Source organism: Pinus tabuliformis, chromosome 9, assembly GCF_031772625.1.
Source record: "Pinus tabuliformis cultivar Carrire ecotype Pingquan chromosome 9, CPIR1, whole genome shotgun sequence".
In the NCBI taxonomy this organism is placed as follows: Eukaryota; Viridiplantae; Streptophyta; class Pinopsida; order Pinales; family Pinaceae; genus Pinus; species Pinus tabuliformis.
In genome coordinates, this window is record NC_142307.1 from 1,482,610,117 (window position 1) to 1,482,633,669 (window position 23,553).

At 39.7% G+C, this 23,553-nt stretch overlaps 1 protein-coding gene across 3 annotated transcripts in view; it reads left to right on the forward strand.

Annotated features, from left to right (window-relative positions):
- LOC149154221 (OVARIAN TUMOR DOMAIN-containing deubiquitinating enzyme 12-like) overlaps positions 1 to 23,553 on the forward strand; it is a 260,615-nt gene that overhangs the window by 35,152 nt on the left and 201,910 nt on the right. Inside the window, exons 2-4 of one of the 3 annotated variants that reach the window (XM_089438170.1) lie at positions 12,158 to 12,232; positions 13,310 to 13,955; positions 14,099 to 14,286. In XM_089438170.1, the coding sequence (XP_089294296.1) occupies positions 13,625 to 13,955; positions 14,099 to 14,286 (519 nt within the window). In that variant the 5' untranslated portion in view covers positions 12,158 to 12,232; positions 13,310 to 13,624. The remainder of the gene's footprint in view (positions 1 to 12,157; positions 12,233 to 13,309; positions 13,956 to 14,098; positions 14,287 to 23,553) is intronic. The other 2 variants (XM_089438167.1, XM_089438168.1) reach the window with 2 other exon arrangements.

Here is a 23,553-nt window from a genome sequence, read left to right on the forward strand (position 1 = left end):
TTGGACACACTCTCAAGCAAGTTCGATCTCCTCAAGATAGAAGCTGGAAAATGATGAAAAAGAAGAAGAGCAAGATTGAAGTTTTGGGCCTCTCTCTCTCCCTCTCTCTTGTGTTAGGATTTCTATAGTTGTTGGGCAAGTCGAAGTGTTGGATAGTTGCTGGGGTCGAAGTTGCATAATTTTTTTGTTTTGTTTTGTTTTTTTGTTTTGGTTTTTATGTTCTCTCTGGGTCGAAGTTGCAGAATAATCTGTTGGGTTGATGTTGCAGAAGAATCTGCTTGGTCGAAGTTCCAGAAGAAACTGTTGGGTCGAAGTTCTAGAAGAAACTGCTAGGTCAAAATTGTAGAAGAAACTGCTGGGGTTGAAGTTGCCAGGGTTGAAATTGCTGGAAATAAAGCTCGTCAAGGAGAAAGGTCTTGAAGGGGTGTTAGGTCTTGGAATTCATCATTTAAAGATTCTATAAGAAGAGAAGCATTCTTGTGGGTTTTCCTCTCAAATGGAGAGGTTTGCCCTTGGTTGAATTCCTACATCCTGTGTCCTCTTGTCTCATTGTTATTTATGATTTGGTAACTGTTGGATGATAAGAACATTAAATATAATCAAGAGAAAGAAGAAGCTAATCAAGTTAAGTAAAAAATATATCACAAGCATTTATCAAAGTAAGAGAAATCACCTAATCGAGCTGCCCTAGATTCCTCAACATGGTATTAGAGCTAAGGTGACAAGTCAAGGAAAGTCAGCTTGAAGAAGGAATATTGAGAAAGGTCAAGGCATCAAATCATCAAGAAGTGATACACAAGGGCTGAACAAAGGAGCATCAAGAAGGACTATTCATCTCAAGGATCATCACATCTCAAAGAAAAGAAGACCTCAATACCCTAGCTCATCCGAAGAAGGGTTCTACACTTGAAGCATTCTTGAGAATCTCACATCATCATCACAAAGAAAAGATCTCAAGGACCCTACCTCCACTCAAAGAAGAACTACACATTGAAGCATCTTGAAATCTCTATATCCAAAGGAAGCAGGAAGAAGCACTACCATCATCATCAAGGAATCAAGGTGATCTCCCTCTTCTTGAGTCAAGGATTACTAACAAAGCCTACTTGAAGGAAGACATCTTCTATTATCAACATCATCAAGAAAGGCATCAAGTGGAAGATTTTATCATCAAGGAGTATCTTAGCTTGACAAGTAACTATTTTTATATCTATGTCTAAATCTATCAAAATGACTTCATTATGCAAAGAAAGCAACAAATTGGTTGTGTCATCAAACTTTCTTGCATGGAAGAAGAGCACAGATTTGATCCTCATAGAAGATGTAGTCATTGGACATGTTAAGGCTTCAATCACTAAACCTCGAATGGAAGAAGCTCAAGCTTTAGCAAAGTATATGAAAGGGGAAATAAGGGCTCAAATGATCCTTAATAGTTTCCATCAAGGATCCCTCATACTTTATGTTGCAAAGTTGGAGACATCAAAAGAAATCTACAAGAAGTTAGTAGAATTGTTCTCTGTAGGCACCGAAGAAGTCATATCTTTTAGAACCGAGCTATACAAGATGAAGATATCAAAGCAAGAAGAAATAGCCTCATACTTTATGAGGGTGTTAGAGATACGAGACCAACTACAAGAGTTGGGGGAAATAATGTCTGATAAAGAGATGACCACAATTATGCTCATTGGACTACAGGAGGAATGGGGCAACTTCATATCAAGCATCTATGGAAAGAAGGAAGTCACCCCATTCAGTGAACTTTGGTCATTGTGTAAGATTGAAGAAACCAGGTTGAAGGAAAAAAGTGATGTGGGAACAAATGAACAAGTTAAAGCATTTGCTGCCATGGCCAAGAGAAAAGGAAAATTTAGGAAAAAGAAGATTGATATGTCAAAAATCCAATGCTATCGCTGTCAGGAATATGGAAACTACAAGAGAAATTGTCCCAAACTCAAGAAGGACAACAAAAAGAAGGAAAGAAATGAAGCCCATATCACCGAAAAAGTGGAAGAACCCGAGAAGAAGAAATCAAAGGAGGAGGAAGTGAAAGATCTTTACTATGACTGAGATAATCTCCTATATCTAATTCCTTTTAGTTTTTATGAAATATAGCTATCATGGTAAAAATCATTCGAGTGAAGCAAGAGCTCATGACATCTTTATAGAAGCTTGAAAGATAGCTGAAGTAGAAGTCTACATGGTTGTAGTAGTCATCATAGAAAGGAAGTAGCTCTTGGTAACCTCATTGAAAGCATAAGTAGTACTTATGGGTAGAAGAAAGTCATCTAACATGATAGAGGGTAGAAAGAGTTCATCAAGCATCATCATCACTAGGAGGGAGCATTTGCAGGATGAGGATAATCAAGATCCTTCGTTGGAATCTTCATTAGAAGGTTCACCTCTCTTGGAAGAAGCAAGTGTCTCACTGATCATTCCACCATGTGTGGGATCCATTGTTTAGAAGGATGATGGTATGGTGACAAAGGAGTGCAACATGTCAAGATGGTTGAAGTACTTTCAATCAAGGAAGTTGCTGAAGGAAGTCTAGATGACCAAAAGGAGAAAAGAGGTATGTCATCATATAGTTGCAGATGGCATGGGTGAATGCTCTACCTCATGAGCATGATTAAAGTAAAGGGATCTCTTCCTTTAAAAAGATGCATGAAGGCATATGTCCTAGTTCACATATTGATAAGGTGAAGTCAACATAATATGTCCTCATATGGAATATGAGGTGGTTGACAAGATGAAGGAACTATGTATAGAATTTCCTGGGGTACAATATGTGAGAAAAGAAAGGATTCATGGAAATGATGCAATTATGGTCACATAAGATAAGGAATCAATGTCTGATGACTAGAAGAATCTGGTATGACATCTCCATGGAGAAGGTATGAAGACTTTGATAGAGTCAGTAAAGGAAGGAGACCCTTAACATTGAATGTCTTGGGAGATGTGTTTATGAATGTGCAAGATGTTGATATTGCAAGCAAGCAGAGTTCATGATGAAAGACAATCATAAAAGGTAACTTTGATTTGATGTTCATTTTTTCTTTTTGAACAACATGTGGTTTGGGTTAAAATAGGGTTATCGAAAGAGAGTTGTAGATGTCACCTACAACTAGCACTCATGTGATTGGATGGAAGATCCTAAAAGAAACATGATCTGGAGGAGGTAGCTGTATGAAGAAAAGCTAGACGTGGACTAGACAATCACCTTCTGATGAAAAGGATGACATGACTATTGGTTCATTGAAGGAAAGTGATGGATGGACGATGCCCTACGAAGAAATTCTAAGAGATGAAGGCTCGATAATGAAGAATATGAAGTTCATGACATCGAAAGGAGGAGCTCTACAAGCAGTTGATAGTACCATGAACTGCACCAAAGAGCTGCTGTTGGAAACAAGTCCCCAGTTGAGAGGGAGCTTGGGCAAGTCCTTGGTTAAGAGGGAGCTTGATATATTCCTTTTATAGGAATAAGTTGGTCTTCCCTGGTTAAGAGGGAGTGATAGATATGGTTCTTTACTTCATGTGTCATGCATTAGACCAAGACTAACAACCGTAAGTCTTAGTGAAGGCCATGAGGAGAGATAGACACATCATTCTTGTCTTCATGTTGTGAAGAAAGAATGGAGGATTGGGTAAGCATATAACATGCGATACTCTTTGAGGATGAGGTAGGGCATTGAAGATAATAATAGTTGAAGAGGAAATTCCTTGAGGATGTTTTATTCCAAGATAGGAATTATCCTAGAAGGACATACCTTTTGAACACTCAGGTGGGGTATGTGCCTTGAGAGACAATGATGATGGTGTCTGTTAGTTATTGGTCTCGCCAGCATTGTGCTCTGATCTTCTGGAGAGATAGCGCTGTTAGTCAAGGCCTTGCTATGTGACAATGCTGGTTGGTATGATGCAAAGAGATGGCTTACCAATCCGACACTTCTTATGAGAATTCTTCAGATTGAGAATGACCAAGTACCTTGTATGGATTATGAATACCTCCCTAGTTAAGAGGGAGTGTTGAAATATGTAACTAGGTTTGTTCTTCATAATGACATATGTAATCATGATTTTATATATTTGATGTGAAGAGAAAAATAAATTTGTAATTGTCATTCTTGAGGAATGAGTTTCATGCTCAAGGGAAATTTATTTTTAGGTCAAGCACCCATTGAGTGCTTTTAGGGCTTGTTATTTAATATTGAGTCTACAAGTCAATTGAGTCATTGTCATGTATGGAAGATCCTTTTGGGTATCATACCTATTGTAAAGAAAATTTATTTGAGTCAAATATAGAGTCAAAGACCCTCCAAGGCCTTGTCAAAGTCGGCCTAAAGATAGCAATTTATACCCCTCAAGAGCCTATATATAAGAAGGAACTCAACCTCATTTGGACACACTCCCAAGCAAGTTCAATCTCCTCAAGATAAACGCTGGAAAAGGACAAAAAAGAAAAAGAGCGAGATCGAAATTTTGGGCTTCTCTCTCTCTCTCTCTCTCGTGTTCGGGTTTCTATAGTTGTTGGGCAAGTCGAAGTGCTGGATAGTTGCTGGGGTCGAAGTTGCAGAAGAATCTACTGTGTCGAAGTTGTAGAAGAATCTGTTGGGTCGAAGTTCTAGAAGAAACTGCTGGTTGAAGTTGCAGAAGAAACTATTGGGTCAAAGTTCTAGAAGAAATTGCTTGGTCAAAATTGCAAAAGAAATTGCTAGGGTTGAAGTTGCTGAAGGATTTGCTGGGGTCGAAATTGATGGAAAGAAGGCTCATCAAGGAGAAAGGTTGACATGGTCTTGAAGGAGTCTTTGTCAAGGGTTTAAGTTCTTGGAGTTCATCATTTGAAGATTCTATAAGAAGAGAAGAATTTTTGTGGGTTTTCCTCTCAAGTGGAGAGGTTTTGGCTGTGGCTGATCGCCTACATTCTGTGCCCTCTTGTCTCATTGTTATTTATGATTTGGTAGCTGTTTGATGATAAGAACATTAAATATAATCAAGAGAAAGAAGAAGCTAATCAAGTTAAGTAAAAAATACATCACAAGCAGTTATCAAAGTAATATAAATCACCTAATCTAGCTGCCCAAGAGAAAGAAGAAGCTAATCAAGTTAAGTAAAAAATACATCACAAGCAGTTATCAAAGTAAGATAAATCACCTAATCTAGCTGTCCTAGATTTCTCAATAGTGGCAATGTCTTAGTAGATATGAGGAAACAAAGACAAACCCAATACACATCAGGACATGTTGAGCAAAACCTAGTTTCCAATTTTTCCAGGAGGGCTAAGGCATTGGAGATATACCATTGTGGGCCAAAGTGGAATTGCTAAGGGAATATTCGATGCCACGTTAAAGTAAAAAATAGTCATTGTGTCAAATCTAGTTGTTGGAGAAAGGTCTACTAGCCATTGCAAACAAATTGGATCGAGAAGTTGGAAGATGGACATATCTACTAGCCATTACGACTATTTTTTTTCTAAAGGGACAAAGTTGTTTTCTTTTGGTCAATTCACGCTATTTTATGTGGACCAATTGACGCACCCGTGGACCAAAAATGCTAGATGTTGGGGGGAATATTGGTACTACACTTTTTGACCATTGAAGACCATTTTCAAAGGGAAATTGTGAATTATTTTGGGCTATGTGCATAAATTCGACCCCCTTGGGGAAATTCATGCTATTTTGTAATATTTTAAGAAAATAAAAATTGCGAAGTCCTAGATTGTGGCAGACTAGCAATATTTTTTTAATCATTGTTGATCATTTGAGACAAATGCTATCACAAATAAAGAGCTTATTTTGCAAACTCTTGTAATTCTTTACAATTGTGGGATGGTTTTCGTCTTTGTTCTTTTTCTTGTTATGGTTATGGTTATTGGGCATAATTTTATAAAAAATCTAATGTATTTGTGTATATAAGTAAATCTATCCAAAGACCAATAATCTCTACCATCAAGGAGCGAATATGCTACATGGAGACAAGCGACTAGGGTTTCTTCTACTTGTTTGATCATGCTTGTAGGTGAATCAATCCAAGGGTTTTGGAGATAATCATTCATTTCCATTTGTCATTGCTTGTGACATAATTCGGCCTCCTTGAGAATTTCGACCCGCTTGTATCTTGGAGAGATGTGATTCTATGGAGAACTTTGTCTATTGGAGCTATTTTCTTGGCATTGGAGAAGTTATCTTGGATAAATAGTGGATTAAACATGCATTTTGTCTTGTAAGTGAACCTTGTATGTGATAAATTTTTGATCTTATTGTCTAATTTATGGAATGCATTGATTATCTACGATTTTTCTGTTGCACCAATTATTATTGAAGATCAATTGTATAAAATCTAGATATCATCATTGTATGCATTATTCATTTATGAAATGTGATTGGTAATCCCCTTGGTAAATCTTTGTAATAGCTCTCCCAAGTGATATTGATCTCCCACAAAGATAATAGTTAGGGTCTTGTGCTAGGGCATTAAAATATCCTTACTCTGCAAGATTTAGCTAATCTATCACACCCATAGACTCCATCATCTCAAGGACAGGCTCTGGCCTTGTCAATTTGGTGATCAAACCTTATTTTATTCATAAACTTGAATCTCTCTCTCTCTCTCTCTCTCTCTATGATTTCAGCCCTCTTAAGGATAAGTGACCAAACTAAGGCATGTTGCGAATTGGCCTAGAAGGAGAATTTTGGTTGGTGAAGGGATTCAACATTAGGAGAAGGTTTGGTTGCCTCAAAATCAACCGTCCTCAGTGGCTAATTTCTCCATTTCAACTACTAATTCTCTTTCCCTGATTGAGTTTTCCCTAGGTAAACCCTAGTTTGCTAAACTTCAACTTGAGGACTTTTTGAAGGTTTCATATGCAATTGGCTTGCTACAATTCATTGTTGGAAACCTTTTCTTTGCTTATTGATCCTAGAATGTCCCTTTAGGCTTGCTATATCTCAAGCCCTAGGTCAATTGTGCCCTTTACTCAGTCTAACTAGATGATGTGAATTACCTCTCTTGGCTTGATTGAGCCTTGTACCTAAGAAGAGTTATCCTCTATAAGCCACTTGTCACTTTGTTCCTAGAAACCTAGAATATCTCCCATAGGTGAACTACATAATGGGAAGCCTCCCATTGGTGAAATTCCATAAATAGTAAGGGGTAGTGGCTGTGGTGACAGTGGGGCACACCTCATTGTTGTCACTTGGTCTAGTTCTTGTGCTGTAGGGTGCCACTCTACAAGACCTGCTAAATTTTGAGGCAACATGCTAAATTTTATTGTGGGCCAAACATGTTCGATTAGGTTTGCCAAACATCAAGGCGAGCACGAACCCGAATGCGAATCGAACATGAATTCGAACTTGAAAGAAATCATAAAATTCACATTAAATTTGTCTTGGTGTGTGGGTAGTAATCGAACATGAATTCGAACTTGAACGAAATCATAAAATTCACATTAAATTTGTCTTGGTGTGTGGGTAGTTCTGGAAGGCTAATAATAAAAAAAATTAAAAAATTTAAAACCCTAGCATGCATCTATGCCATGCGCTTGCTCTACCTCTTCAATATCACAACCATTACAACCTACAACACACTCCCGACTCGAGAGTCCACCCCTGAGTCCTGGCAGCGATGGAAATCACAATCTTTCTTGCTCTCGTTGTGATTCGTTCCACAAGATCACAACTCAGTGCTATAGTGTCGACCCTCTGTAGCCTCGACACTGCTCTTTCACTCTAGTCTCTATGTAAATTGTATAGTCTAGAGGCTTCGATAGGGGTTCATCATCATGACTCGAAATCCACGGTTTTACCGTTCCACCTGACTAGGGACAAGTACACTCCGTCACTCGTGACTCCATAGCTGCGACCTGCAGCCGATAGGAGTTAGGATTCATACAGTACAACCTAGCCTATAGGTACAACCGCAACCACATAGCTCTAGCCTCCATATGCAGAGGTTCAACAGTGTGAGTCTGTGAGGCTATGGGTCGTGACTCTACGCCTTGACTCTCCACCCGACAACTAGAAGATTTGGTGACAGGACTCATCCAATTCCTCTACTGCATCGATCAATCCTGTTCTAGATGCATAAAGGGATGAAGATGATATTCACATTGACAATGACAAAGCTAGTGCTGAATCTAGTGGTGAACCTGGTGATCATGCTTTTAGTGGATTCACAACCTCTAGTGCTCTTGATGATATAGAACTTTTTGATGTATCAAGTAGGCCATGGAAACATCAAGAATAAAACTTGTGTTCCTATTTTAGTTTTCTTTTTGCATGATCAATTTTCTGAAACTTTTCTATGTTATGTTCATGTTTTTAGTATTATGTTTCATCAATTTGTTTCTAGACTTTGAACAAGATGTGTTTTTGAAACATATGTTTAATGATTAATCATGTTGGCAACTTGGCATGATATTTTTATTTCTGCCATAAGTGTTGAAACTTTAATTAAATTTTATTATATATATATATATATATATATATTATTATTATTTTAAATTATTATTATTATTATTATTTGTTTTTTTTTTTTTATATTTTTAAATTTCTAGTATGTTGAACTTAACGCTGAACTTCATCGGCGAAATTGTAACTGTTGAACTTTATTCGAACTTTTAAGTCGCCGAACTTGAACACAAACACGAACTGGGTGACTTATATTGGCCCAAGGTGATATGAATTATAGGCTAATCAAGGTACTTCTTTAATGGAAAAGGGCACAATCTTCTATGTGTATGAACAATGTGCTATAAACAAAGCCTTAGAAAGGCACTTGACACCTCAGGTTTCAAGATTTAGTTCAACAAAGGAGCACTAGGCATGCAAGCACCAAGAAAAGGTTTGCTAATGAAGAAATCAACAAAAAGGAGATGGTGAACCTTCAACTGAAGCTCCAAGTTGAAGTCTTTAGCCAATGTTAGGGTTTAACGAGGGTACAAATTGCCTAAGGTTGACGACGTCAACCCTATTATGGCTAAGTCAACCATGAAAAGAGCTATATTTTGAGTTTTAAGGAGCAATCAAGGTGAAAACAAGCTACACGAGCTTCAATTCACCCAGATAGAAGCCTTAGTTGAATTTGGCCCTATGTCGTGACTCGTACCAGTAGGAGTTTGCCTTAAAGGGCATAGAAAAATAGATAAGAAGAAAAGAATAATTTTTTGTGAGTTATGACCACCACAATGGTTCCCAGTGCATTTCCCTACTTGGTGATGGAGTCTTTAGTGCTAAATTTAAGAGAGATCAAATCTATGTTTGGTGTAAGGGGGAAAACCCTAGTTTTCACTTGACAAACCCTAGCTATCTTGTGATGAGGGGAGAAATTAAGTAGACGAAAGCTCTCTAGTGGGTATTCTATGGCATTCAAAGAAAATAAATTTAACATGCAATGATCAAGCAAGTTTTCCAATAAAAATATGCATTTAGTCTACACATGGTACAATAGAAAAACCCTAGCATATACTCATCACATGAAAAACCATTAAAAAATGTGCAATAACACTTACAAATTTTCCAAGAAATTGCCTTCTTTCAATCCCAAAAGGACTTCTCCAAGACAATTGGTCTCCAATAACAATAGCTTCCAAAATATCACATCTCCACAATTAGCGACTTACAACAAGGCAAAGTTGAGCTCTCTAAAGGAGGTCAAAATCTACAAGTGATGATGACAAAATAGAATGGAGTGATCCTCCATTTATATGAGGTCTATCACCTCCACTAATCTATCTAAAAGCCCTATTACAAGTTTGATTTTGAGTAAAATTGAAGTAAATGGGTTACAACCCAACCCAGTAGCTCAATAAAACAAAATAAACCACCAATTGTTCACGTGTGAGCTGAAATCCCTCTCCAAGCATGACGTCATGCTCTTTTAGAGCTAATAAGGCTCCAAAAGTGTAATATAAAGGCTAGATGCATCTCCGACCATCATGATCAACCAAAATTGAGGAAGAACCAAATCAAGCCTCAAAACATCTCCATGTGTCCAAAAGCCAACTCTGGGTGCCCCGCATCACCTCCATGGGTGCCATCAAGATCATTTGGTGCAATCTATCTTCAATGTTGGAGCTCCGTCAAGTAGTACAAGCCCTCCCTAATCATCTTGTGGATGATCGTCATCATCTGGACTTCAGATCAAGGCATGCCTATCAAACAATGTTAAGGCTAGCTTGGGGGCATGCTGGGTCTGCTAGGTAAATCATCAAGAATCTCCAATGCTAAGCAAAGTGAGCTCAACGTTTCAACATCTGAGGGTGCTTTGAGGTGCCATTCAACTGTCAATATTATCGAAGTGCCCAACACTCTGCTGTGGAAGGGAAACCCTGCATCTGTAAGGTCATCATTGCACCTTGGAGGTGTATTACAGGTTGGGCATCATGTGGAGTAGGCATGGAATGAGTGTGCCCTCTAGGCCTTTGTTGATATGTGAAGAACCAGTTGGAAAAACCATCTCAAACTCAAGTGAACGCATCCACTTATTAGAGACAGTGATCATAGATGCATCATAGTGGACCACACTTAATTGTTAAGGGCATAGTAAGACTTCAAACTAGTATCACCTTCAAATATCTAACTAGACTAGTCTCGTAAAAGTGTTCCCTACCTTGTTAGAGGTGGCTAGGTAATCAACCCTATTAGATGTTTCCAGCCCCTGAGGGGAGGGGACATTTCCAAGGTCAACCCTTCAATTCATAAGTGCTAGTGATAATAATGACAATGGAGGGGAATGACTTCGTGGCTAAGTGCCATGGCTAGGGGACCAACTGATGGAGATCTACATCCTAAATGTATAGATGTAATGGAGGGAGAAATCATGGAGGCATGAGTTACCCATTTCCTTGATCTGTCTTTTCCATCCCTTTGGTGCGCGTTTTACTTCTTTTTGATAATGCTTTGATATAGAGCGTAGCTCAGGTGTCCAAGCTTGCTTTTTATGATATAGCATATATTTACCCCTTTAAGATGGATCGACTTCTCGCTCATTAGGGTTGGGACATATAAGGGTTCTTTTTGATGAGATGGAGCATCTAGTGCTCAAGAACCGAGTGATGGCCAATGAGGGGTAGAGCTCATGCTAGGCTTTTTCCCATGCATTAATTATGTCCCAGCCATCTTTCGCATTTTAACTTTTGTTTTTCTTTTGTTGTGGCCATCTTTATGCTTTTGTCTTTCTTGTAGTTGCATCAATCTCCAGGGCAAAGTTTTTCGGCGCCAACTCTAGGATGTTGATGAATGAATGCCAAATCCCTATGAAACAATGACATTTTACATGAAGGATGGATGTGATATCAAGGGAATGATGATAGGTGTTAAGTATGGAATGATTATGGACAATCTACTTCAATCCAGGTTTCCCATGTAGTGCCCCTCCTATAACCCTAAGGCCTTAGAGGAGGTCCCACTGTACAAGGGCTAACAACTACCCCCCCTGGTAAGGCGAGAGAACAAGTTTACAGTCAATATTGGTCAATCATCCAGATCACTCTTTAATCCATGTTAGAATGCCCAAAACATTGATTAAAAGCACTTGATTGCAAAATGGTTAAAGTATTTGCTGAGTGCTGGCCCACCTTCATCCAAGAGGAATGCTGGATGGTGAGAAGTTTATGATCCATGCAAATATTGGAGGAATGTGTCATATCATCATCACTGAGCAATATGTAGGGCTGCTCGCTGGCTGGCTGTCCAAAATAAGAGAAAACTTTTCTCCTATAGGGTTACCCACTTTTGGTGGTTAACAAGCACTTGGGAAACATGTAACATTCCCAAATTTATGCTCCAACTGATAGTTCAGCTTATGTATCCCCCCATTCATTTTCTTCCCCAAATAGTTGCATGTGACTTTCCCTATGTAGTATGGACACAACTGTGCAATGTTTTTATGTAGGGTCCCGTGTGCTTTGAGGCATAGATTATCTCAAACAATAAAAAAGAATTTTGCAAATGCAAATAGGAATATAGTTCTGTGGTTTATAATCCAGGCAATGAAATTTTCAACTCCAAATGCTCTAAATGATGACAATGGCGAGTAAATGAGGAAAGAAGTGTGGGGTTGTGTTTATGGATGTGTTTTCAATGTTCTGGGGCCATAGGATTTCTTGTTTCTTTATTTTTCAGTTTTTTTTGTTCTCTTTTAATTTTTATTTTGCTGACAGGGCCTGCTGGTGGGTTACTTGATTGGGCTTGGCTAACTCAGGTTTGACTTAGTCATGGATTTTGGTTTAACTCAGGTGGGTGGACTGTCAGTTCTAAACAGTTTGGGCGAAGTCTTTAATAACATTGATTAACACATGAATAATATTTACGAGTAACAAAAAATTGTATAATGTTCACTTTCTATTATTGGCATGTGAGCAATGTAACAGTTAGATGTTTTGGTTAGAGGTTAGGTGGTTAAACCACCTTAAATGCTTAGGGATGCTATAATTAATAGTGATGGATGATGTAAGGGTGCAGGAAAGATGTATTGTTGCAATTGTTAATAATAATGCCAATTCTTTAGTTTCTCTCTCCCCTATTCCCTCTGAATATATAGACCCTAAATTTTTACAGTCTATGCCATCAAAATCACCTAGGACAGTGATTTGGTATTGTCTGGTCTGAGAACATTGCAACTATAGGCATTTAAGGTTGTTGGGACTTGCATCCTGTCTTCGATGAAGGTAGAACTTTGAAGCATGCCTATAGGGAATTGAACCTGGGTTGTTTATGCAAGAAAAGCTCCAACCTATTACTAGACCACAGCATGCTAAACATAAACTTATGTGTTTTGATTCACAGGTTCTTCTGTCCTTTAGCTGCACTCATACTTACTGCTTGTGCTATCCTGTGACCTCCAAATGAAAATAAATCCACCACCATACTTGTAGTTTAAAAGGTTTCATCCTTGCTGCACATGTACATGCAGCTGCACGTGCTTTTAGCTGAACCTCTGTGACATTGATTGATTCAAGTGCATGTTGTGAAAACTAGTCATTTCATAACATAGATATTACCACTTTTTGTAAATGACAAAATTAATTTCCATATTTGTTTGATCTAAATAGAAAGAGACATTTAATTGTTATTCTTTTCATTATTATGGAGGCCCATTCCAATAAAGAAAATTAAGCATGCGGAGTTTCAAATGGCTATTGTTTTTTTTATATATTCTATCATACGTGGGAGATGGTCAACTACATTCCAATAAATTTTTCTATGACCTACAGATCAGAGAATTATCATTTACATTTGATTTCATGAATGCGTTCTTTGAACAAAGCTCTTGCAAGTACGCAATAACTGGGTTTTCTGTCCTTTTTGAACAGGGACCAGTGAAGCAGCTGTGATTGTATTACTGCATATGTGTCTTCTGTATTCATGTAGTCAACGCGTATCTGATTTTGACTATCTTCTACCAGTGGACAACTTTGTTAGTATGGTGCACATTTGAATAGTGGAGTATAGTACAACAGGTTATATACTTGAAAACTATATATTAGATCACATATGCCTTCTGTATTGGCAGACAGGTTGAAGTAGCAGTTAACTGATAGAGGTTACATTGATTTTAACCTTGAGTTCAACATATAGGTCCTTATCTGAGCAACGACACTTCAAGGGAAACTAAGTTGTGTGAACAAATGGTGACATATGAGCCAGATCCAGATGTTGTCCGTTGGGGTCTCCATCTTCTTGATGGAGATTCTTATTCCAATACAGGTCATCGGATTAATGCCACTCAATTGAGTGACACTACTCTATATCGGGGGATTCAGATTATGGAACCTCAATTGCCAAGAGAGCCCACTAATGTAGAAAATGATGAGATCATTGCTCATGCTCTTCAAGAAGAATTATCTCATCTGGCAGCTGTGGAAGCATCAGGTGACCCACACCCTACTGAAGATCATTTACAGGCCTCAATTCTTGCACAGGATTGGCTTGGTCCAAGCCAGCGAATATCCAGTGAAGGTATAAAGAACCAAGATGATGAATATTTCAGTTAGGCATGAAACTTACATTTCTAGAATATTTTACTATGTTATTAAAAATGATAGAATTTATGTTTATCTGCAATTAGGTACAGGCTATTGAATTGAAATTCCTTTTTTCAGGTGCATGGCATGTTGAGGAACAACAGCAATCAAGTCATGAACAAGAGGTTGCAAGTCCGTGCTCAAGTCTGGAAAGAAGGTCTCAAGATGGTTCTGAGGATGTCTATACATCTCTTGAGCTTTTGGATGAGTTTTCTGCTTTGGATGGGGAAGTTGGCAAAAGATTGACGCAGATGAACTCTGTGCCTGTGAGTCTTTATTTTAGTTCTATTTTATGGTACACTTTGTTTGGCTTCAATATGAAAGTAGAGTATTACAATTATTTTTCCATTCTTTCGAGTGTTCAAACTCTGGCATTCTTTTGACATGAAATTAACTCTTGCATTTCAAGCAAGATCATTTTGAGCATTGTCAGGGAAAAGCATTTGTAAATTATGCAGACAGTGTAATTTACAAATAATGAATTAGAATGATTAGTGGATGTCGCTGGTATTTTTTTTTCCCAAGAAAAACCTCGTGGGGAAACCCTAGGGATGGTTCCCCACATTCATGGATGGTGTACCTAGTAAACTTGTTGGTAGACTAGTGTGCTAACCTAGAGGATTCAAACTCGGCACTTCTGGCATGGAACTAGCCAAATGCCCCCAACATTGGCAACAATCGGTTGAGCTAACCCTTTGTGCTACATTGTTTGTATTTTTAGCAGCTATATATCTGTCACATTTCTGATATATCTTAGTAATGGTGTTTTGGACCTTGGAAATATAACCAAGGACAAGATAAATATCACCATGGTTTTTTCCTGACCATTTGTACTTATAATTTAGCTGCAGATAATAGAAGCAGAAGCATGTAATGGGAAGTGTTACCCCTCCATCCAGTAGGGGTACCCTAGTAAACTTTTTTATGAACGGAGCTGTTTGTGGCATTGTGTAGCCTTCCTCTACGATTTGGCTGCATTCTGATTTTAGAATACTGTTACTGATCAAACTAGCAGGGTTGCTAAGGTCCTGGCAACCCACTATGATTGGCGCACACAGGATGAGGGCCCACTGTCACCTCAGCACAAAACCCCACTCTTCAAGCCCAAATTCTTCTAAAAATGCTATGGGAGGGTTCCTATTTGATACCTCACTGAACCAAATAAAGATTAGTGCCTTAAATGGGGTCTATGGATGAGGTGGAGTTAATTGTTTGTTCATGTTGTCCCACTGGTTTCTATGTAAAAATTCGCAAAGAAAATCTTACAACCAGCAAGATATGGCACTCAAGTGTACAGAATATATCATTGTGAGTAGTCAAAACGAGTGTACAAAAAATATACTAACGAAATATAAATTTACTTTTTGTGATTAAAGATTTGGTTAGAGGGGTTCCAATGTTGTTTTGCTTGTTTGCTTAGTGATTGCAGACTATAAAATCTGCAGTTAAACAACAGCGAATCTCCCTAGAAAAGGTCACCCAAACAGTGCCTTAGCACTCTAGGTCAATGATCTAGGGGTGGATAAGGTAGGATATGTTAAATAGACCTTGTAGGATCACTTCACATCCTATTACCAACAAGAAGCTGGAGATTGATCTTGTGAGGTTAAGGGGGATCGATTCCCATTGGGTACTATGCCTAGAAAATTTCTAACAAGGACAATTGGAAATATTGTTTTTTAGACTCTAAAAATGAAAGATAAGCAAAGTATATTTAATATAAAGCCTACCTATGAGATTCCAAAATAAAATACTTATTTGTGATGCGACTAGAACCTTGAAAATCTTGCAGATCTGTTATGCTCCAACAAGAAAACGACACAAATCTGCAACAGAAAACTTATTTTACCATGAAATATACGTGTGATAAAGGCTCAAAACCTGGTATATTATCCTTGGCTAAGATTTAACTTTGTAACTCACAACTCCAAGTCGTAAAGACTCTCTGTTAAAGATATAAAACTTGAAAAATCAACTAGTTAATTATGCTATACACTAAAACAATTTTTTTAAAAGATTCTGTTTTTTCTTATAAAAGTGGTTGCTAAAGATTGCCTTACCTTGTACCACAATAATTTACATGATGTTGAGCTGTGAACCACAGTTACACTTAGGTCGATCTTGTATCCTGGTTAGTGAAGTGGGCTTGGTCTCTAGTAGAGAATATTGTTCTCACTTATGTCTTAAATTTTTTTCTACACCTTCATATTTGTTGGAAATGTAACTAGGTTTGGTCCTCATAATTATCATTGTACTTGTATCATTATATATTTTATGTAAAAAGAAAAAAGAAGAAAAAGAAGAAAAACACTTTTTTATTATTATTGTTTCATTAGTTAAGCATGTTCTTCATGCTTCTAGGATTTGTTGAGTGAAAGTCCTATTTGGACTTCTTGTAAAGAAAAAGGAAAAAGAATTTTCAAAATTGTAATTTGGGTCAATTCACCTCAAGAAGTCAAGTCGGCTCTCCAAGATGAGAAGCCGGCTCACTCAAAAGAAGTGTCTTTTTGCATATGAAAACAACTATATATTGGCATACATCCTCCACAAAATGGAAAGCAATTTGGTGTTTTTCTGTAACGAGTTCTGAGGTGAAGACATGCGAAATTCAAAGGCTACTTTATTGTGAAGATTTGCGAGTTCCTGAAGCCTTATATCTGAGAAGAAGTGTGAGTTTTCTGGGTCATACATCTGAAATAAATGCGATTTCTCTGTGGCAGTTGATCTTTGATAAATTCAAACTCTTTGTGGCAAATGATTTGAGATAAGAGCAAGCTCCCTGTGGCACATGAGCTGAGATTGATACCAGTTACTATGGCGAGATTGATGCTATCTCCTGTGACAGAAATTGATGAGTTCTACCATGATAATGCAGAATTTGGAGGGCTTGACTTGGCGTCTTGGAGGTTGAATTCTTGGGTATTGGATTTCTCACTTTGATATGATTCCATAAGAAGAGAAGCTAGTTGGGTTTTCCCTCTTGTGGGGTTTTGCCTTGGCTAGGAGCCTATATCTTTGTGTTCTTTGTCTCTTGTGATCTCCATGTTCTTATGTTTTGATACTTGTTTGATGAAGAAAAACATAATAAAAGAATAAGAAGCCAACAAAATATTCACAAGCAATTATCAAGTAAAGAGAAATCAACCCTAATTGCTAGCCTTTTGGTTTCTCAACAATATTCAACTAGGAGCGGCCCTTAGTATCTTTATAAGTGCGACAAGTGGTTGTACCTCCCACTGCTGCAAATGAACTTGCTGAATTCACAAAAAATAATGCAAAGGCAAAAAGGATTTTGATAGACAGTGTGAAGGATCATGTGGTTCCTCAGGTGAGAGGAAACACATATGCATATCAGATGTGGACAACTGTAACCACTCTTAGAGTACCAATGAGAGCAGGAAGATGGTACTCTAAGAACAATTGAAGAACATCAGGATGACAAAGGCTGAAAGTGTAGTTCATTATCTTGGCAGGGTCAAACAGGTAAGTGATGATTTGACTGCTATTGGTGAGGCAGTTGCACCCACAAGTTAGTCAGGATAGTTGTAGCGGGACTTCCTAAGTCTTGGGAGGTCTTTGGAGATGCTGTTATCTCTAGGGAGAATCTTCCCAATTGGGACAAATTCTGGGATGATTGTGTGCAACATGAGATACGAAAGATTGGCAGTGGTGGGGTGAAGATAGCAGATGAGGAGGATGTAGCCTTGACAACCAGGGGGAAGAATAAAGGGAAGGCCAAGAAAGGGGCCTCATCAGATGGGGCTAAGGGAAAGGAGAGGAAGAAGAAGAAAGATACGAATATGTCCAAAGTCAAATGTTGGGCATGTAAGAAGATGGGACACTGTGCTGCTATGTGTCCTAAGAGGAAGAACAAGGGGAAGAAGGGTACTGCAGCTTCAGCAGAGGTGGAGCAGTTTGCTTCACAGTTTTATCAGGACTTTGCATTTATTACTTCTACATCTAGTAGGAGTACATCATCCAATGTGTGGTACATAGATAGTGGGGCTTCTTGCCATATGACAGGTGCACGAGAGTTCTTTTCAAAGCTTGCAGAGAGGGCACTTGATATTGAGATTGTACTAGGAGATGATCACAATGTGATAGCTGTTGGTGTGGGGACTATGACCTTTGAGAGGGAGTCTTTGCCTCCTTTGAAGGTCATGGATGTTTTGTATGTTCCGAGGATGAAGAAGAACTTGATTTCAGTGTCTGCTATGGAGGAGAAGGGGTTTGACATCACTTTCTCAGGAGGGTAGGTATTGATGCATCCTAGGGGAGCTTCCATCACTTCGGCCAAAGTGATTGGAGTCTGCTCTGGGAAACTATACAGGTTCAATTTTCAGTCGGCAGGAGCATTGGTGAGTAGCACATCTGGTAGCACTCACACTAGTACCACCAGCAGTAGAGACTTGTGCGAGTTATGGCACCGGAGGATGATGCATATGCATCATGGAGCTTTGAGAGTACTGAGGGAGATCACTACTGGAGTTCTTGATTTCAGTGTCGAGCATTATGAGGTCTGTAGAGGGCATGCTTTGGGCAAGTACACCAAGTTCCCATTTCCAGCGAGCGACAACAAATCTATAGGTATACTAGACTTGATTCATACTGATGTTAGTGGCCGTATGTCTCATGTGTCTTTGGGTGGTTATGAGTATTATGTTATATTCATTGATGACTACTCTAGGAGGACTTGGATATATTTCTTGAAGACGAAGGGTGAAGTCTTCAGTGGTTTTAAAGATTTCAAAGCTCTTGTGGAAAAGCAGACAGGTAGGAAGATTAAGGTCTTGAGGTCAGACAATGGTGGTGAGTACATCGATGGTGGGTTTTTTGACTTCTATGCACAGGAGGGCATTAGGAGAGAGTTTATGGTTCCTTACAACCCCCAACAGAATGGGGTGTTAGAAAGGAGGAACCAAGCTATTTTTCAGGTTGCTAGAGCGATGATTCATGATCAGGGGTTGCCTTTGTTTTTGTGGGTTGAGGCTTGCAATAATGTTATTTATCTTCAGAACAGGAGTCCTCACAGAATGATTCTGGAGGAGGCTTTCACTAGAGAGAAGCCTCATGTGGGACATCTTCGTATCTTTGGATGTCTCACATTGATCCGGATTAAAACAGGAACGCAACAAGTTACAAAGATAACCATAAACACAGAGATGCAGCGGAAATAATACTTCATTTCATTAATGTAAAATACTGAAATAGGCTTACAAACAGGAACGGAAATAAACCAGCGAGGGCGATGGTAGCTTATCTATGAGAAGAGATGTGGCGGCTACATGCCTTTGAACTGTGTTACAATGAGGCTCAAAGGCCTATTTATTGTTGAGAAACAATGGAAAACCCTTAACATCAAAAAACCTAACACTAGAAGATGAAACGCCAAACTGTGGGCCCCGTTTGGGTAAATTGGTACATCAACTTCCCGAGGTCGTAACTTTGGCATACGATCTTCGTTTGACGCGTACAATATCTCGTTAGAAAGATCTATTCGAGCACTACAACTTTGGGAAGAGAAACATTGGTCCATGGACCCATGTTGCTCCCAGATTTCCCAAAACACGTTGTTTAGGGCCTCAAAATGACTTCGGAAATTCAGGACCCGAAAAAACTGCTAAAAATAGTAAATTGTGCTACAATTACGGAAACTGAAAAACTGAAAGAAGCAATGGTGGGGGTCCAAGTGTATTTGGTGGGTGGCCACCAATATCCACCTGGATCATTCCTCCCCCCTTAGGAAGCAATGGTCCCCATTGCGTTGAGGTCCTCCATGAGATGAGGGAACTTCCGCTGAACTTGGTCCCTGGTGAGCCACTTGCCTTGGTGAAGGAGTTGGCCTGCTTTGACAACTCGATACAGTTGGATATTCTGTTGGCAAGTGTGCTTGATCTGTCTGTCCATGATCTGATCAGTTGCAGCTTGTTCCATGTAATCTGGATTTAACTCTGTGGGTGTGAGTTGTTCTGCAATGTCGGATGTGTCTAGTAATGGTGGAAAGTATGGCCGAAGGCAGTCCATGTTGAACACTGTGTGTAGGCCAAGGAATGGGGGAATGCTGAGCTCAAATGCATTGTCTCCCACAACCTTGGTAATGGTGTAAGGACCATATCGGAGTGGTTTGAGTTTCCGATAGGCTCCGGTAAGGCGTTCCTTTTGCAAATGCAACCAAACTTTGTCGCCCACCTGAAACTTGTGTGGTACCCGATGTTGATAATGTCGCTGCTTGTACTTGGCATTTGATTTCTCCAGAATGTCATGGACCTGCTGCCGAATATGTTGGATGTGCTCAATGAAGCTGTTTACCTTATCTATTTCGGACTGGACATGAGCCGTATCTGCGTGAGTAGCTGCAAATGGCATGGCCACATCAATGGGACATAGTTGCTGGAATCCCAAGCCCACCTGAAAGGGGCTGTGGCCAGCATTGTTTTAAGAAACGGCCGTTTCGATACCGAAACGGCCGGGTTGATCCGAGCCATTACCCTCTGCTGTGACCCGGCCCTTGGAACGGTTCGACTGGCCGAGTCAGCCATGACTCGGCCGAGTCATGGCTGACTCGGCCAACTTGGCCGTTTCTGTATTGACTTGGCCGAGTCATAACCAGTGGCCTGTAACCCCATCAAAACAACGATTTGACATTTTTTAATGAAATTTTGAAGTGTTTGCTGATTGGTTTGAACTCCAATGTGTTTTATGAATTAGTTAAATGTTATTTGGGGTCCATTTCCCCCTCCCAAACCCTATTTAACACACTCAAATGCTCTCTACTATTGATATGCTATTCAAATTTCATGGTAATGTTAAATTCTTAAAGTAAAAGTGACATTCTCCTTAATCTTCATTTTCATCCTTTTACTTAAATTTTTAACATTACCATGAAATGACTCAGGATGTTTGAGAGTGGTTTCGGCCTCATTGGATTTCATATGGAGAAAGTAGAATTTTAGATTTCATTCAAAATCCAGCAGACTTATCAGTTTTTCAGGATTTCAGGATTGGAGGATTGCAATGTTTCCATTGAATTTTGTCATGTATTAGGGTATGGAACTCGTATTTAATCAAGAGCACCAATCCCTCTATGTACCTTGATGTTAGTGACATTGGTTGTCGAACTCCTCTGGGATTCGCTCCCAAACTAGGAGCTTCTGAAAATGTCGCTCCCGCTCCCGTTTTCGCTCTCTCTCCCCACTTTCGCTCCTGCGCCCAACTTCCAAGTAACACTGAGCCAGATGATGTTGGCAACTCTAGCAGTAGCCAGTAGTACTGGTCACAGACTTTTGTTGTAGAGGCCATTTATAGCCTCCTTGGTTATGTGTTTTTGTTTTGATCTCTATATCATCATCGTGTATGTATTGGACAATGCATTGGGTGCCATTTTGATATAATGGATATATTCATGAGCCTACTTTGATCATATGTTGTCTTCTATCTATATTCTAATGCTGTGTGTTTGGAAACATGAATGAAAATCTTTAAAATTATGTGTTTTTATAAAAAATAAATATTTAATGTATTTTTTACAATGACCGAGTCATTGAAATCGAGCCGGCCGAGTTGATACCGAGCTGGAGTCGGAGTCGGAGTCGACCCTCGGCCGAGTCGGAGTCGGAGTCGGAGTTTTAAAACATTGGTGGCCAGTTGAGTTGTGGAGAGCCTGGTTGTAGCTGTGCTGAACATAGGGGAGGCTCTCGTCCCATGTGCGTGGATGCTTTGAGTTGTACATGCACAGAATGTGTACAATCATACTGTTGACAACCTCTGTCTGGCCATTAGTTTGAGGATGGAAGGCTGTGGACTTAGTGAATTTGGTGTTTAGCATCAACCAAGACTGGACCAAAATGTACTGAGGAACCTGCTGTCCCGATCTGAGATGATAGACTGTGGGATCCCAAAGTGTACCCACACTCGTTCAAAGAAGAGTTTAGCAATGGCTTATGCTGTGATATTCTTTTTGCAGGCCGCCATAATGGCCATCTTCAAGAACCTGTCGATGACCACAAAAACACAGCCATTTCCATGCTTAGTTGAGGAAGGCTTGATATGTAATCCATGGAGATGGATTCCCAAGGTCGACTAGGGGTAGGCAACGGGGTATAGAGGCCTTGCTTCTTGATGGTCGGTTTGGCAATGGCGCAGGCAGTGCATGATATGATGTACTTCCCGACATCCTGTCGAAGATTCGGCCAATAGAAATACTTCTGTAGTACTGCCACCGTTTTCTCGACCCCGAAATGCCCAGCAACCCGACTGTAGTGTGCTTCCCAAATCATCTTGGCACGCTCGCTTGAAGGAACACAAAGGTGACCCAGGTGGCATAACAGGGCATCTTGGAGGTGAAAATCTGGAACATGCTGACCCTCCAAGAGTGTCTGGTATGTGGCTGAATTCTGGGTCGCTTTTGTAGAGAAGTGGCCAATCAGAAGTCTCGTGCCCACAAGAGTTGAGCACGGTGGTTAACGCCATGATCGGTGGTCGACTGAGGCAATCTACAACATTATTGGTGCTGCCCTTCTTATACTTGATATTCAAATGGAATTGTTGCAGGTATGTGGACCACTTCCGATGGTGATCATTCTGCAATTTCCCTTGGGTCTGTATGAACTGCAGGGGTTGGTGGTCTGTGTGGATGACCGTTTCCTTCCCCAAAATGTACTGCTTCCATTGTCGGCACGCCTACACAATGGAATACATCTCTTTGTCATAAGTGGGATACTTCCAGACTGTGTTTGAAAGTGTCTCACTGTGATATGCCATTGGATGCCCGTGTTGAGTAAGCACTGCCCCAATAGCATAGTCAGAGGCATCTGTCTTGACCTCAAATGGTTGTTGCAAGTTTGGTAATGCGAGCACTGGCACTGAGCAGAGGCGATCTTTCAACTCTGTGAATGCCTTCTGTTGAGATTCAAACCAAAATAATTTTGCTTTCACTCCTCCTTTGGTGACTTGACTGAAGGGCCAAGTGATATGAGAAAATCCCAACACGAACTTGCGGTAGAAGTTGGCAAGACCTAGAAAGTTGCGAAGCTCTGTCAGAGTTGTTGGAGATGGCCAATCCCGAATGACTTGGATCTTGGCTGGATCCATATGCACCCCCTGTTTATCAATAATGTATCCCAGATACTGAACCTGGGTCATGCCAAAAGTGCATTTCTCCAAATTGGCACATAACTTGTGTTGCTGCAATGTTTGGAGAACCTGTCGGATGTGGTGGAGGTGCTCTTCCCAACTCTGGCTGAAGATCAGGATGTCATCCAAGTATACCACTACAAATGAGTTGGTGAATGGCCGCAAGATGTCATCCATTAGCCTCATGGAAGTTGCAGGAGCATTTGTCAATCCGAAAGGCATAACCAACCATTCGAAAAGGCCCTCCTTGGCTTTGAAAGCAGTCTTCCACACATCGGAGGGTTTGATTGGTACTAGTGATATCCTAACTTCAAATCGATCTTGCTGAAATATTTTGCCCCTTTCAGTTGATCCAAGAGGTCATCAATCTGTGGGATCAGGTACCTATTACAGACAGTGAT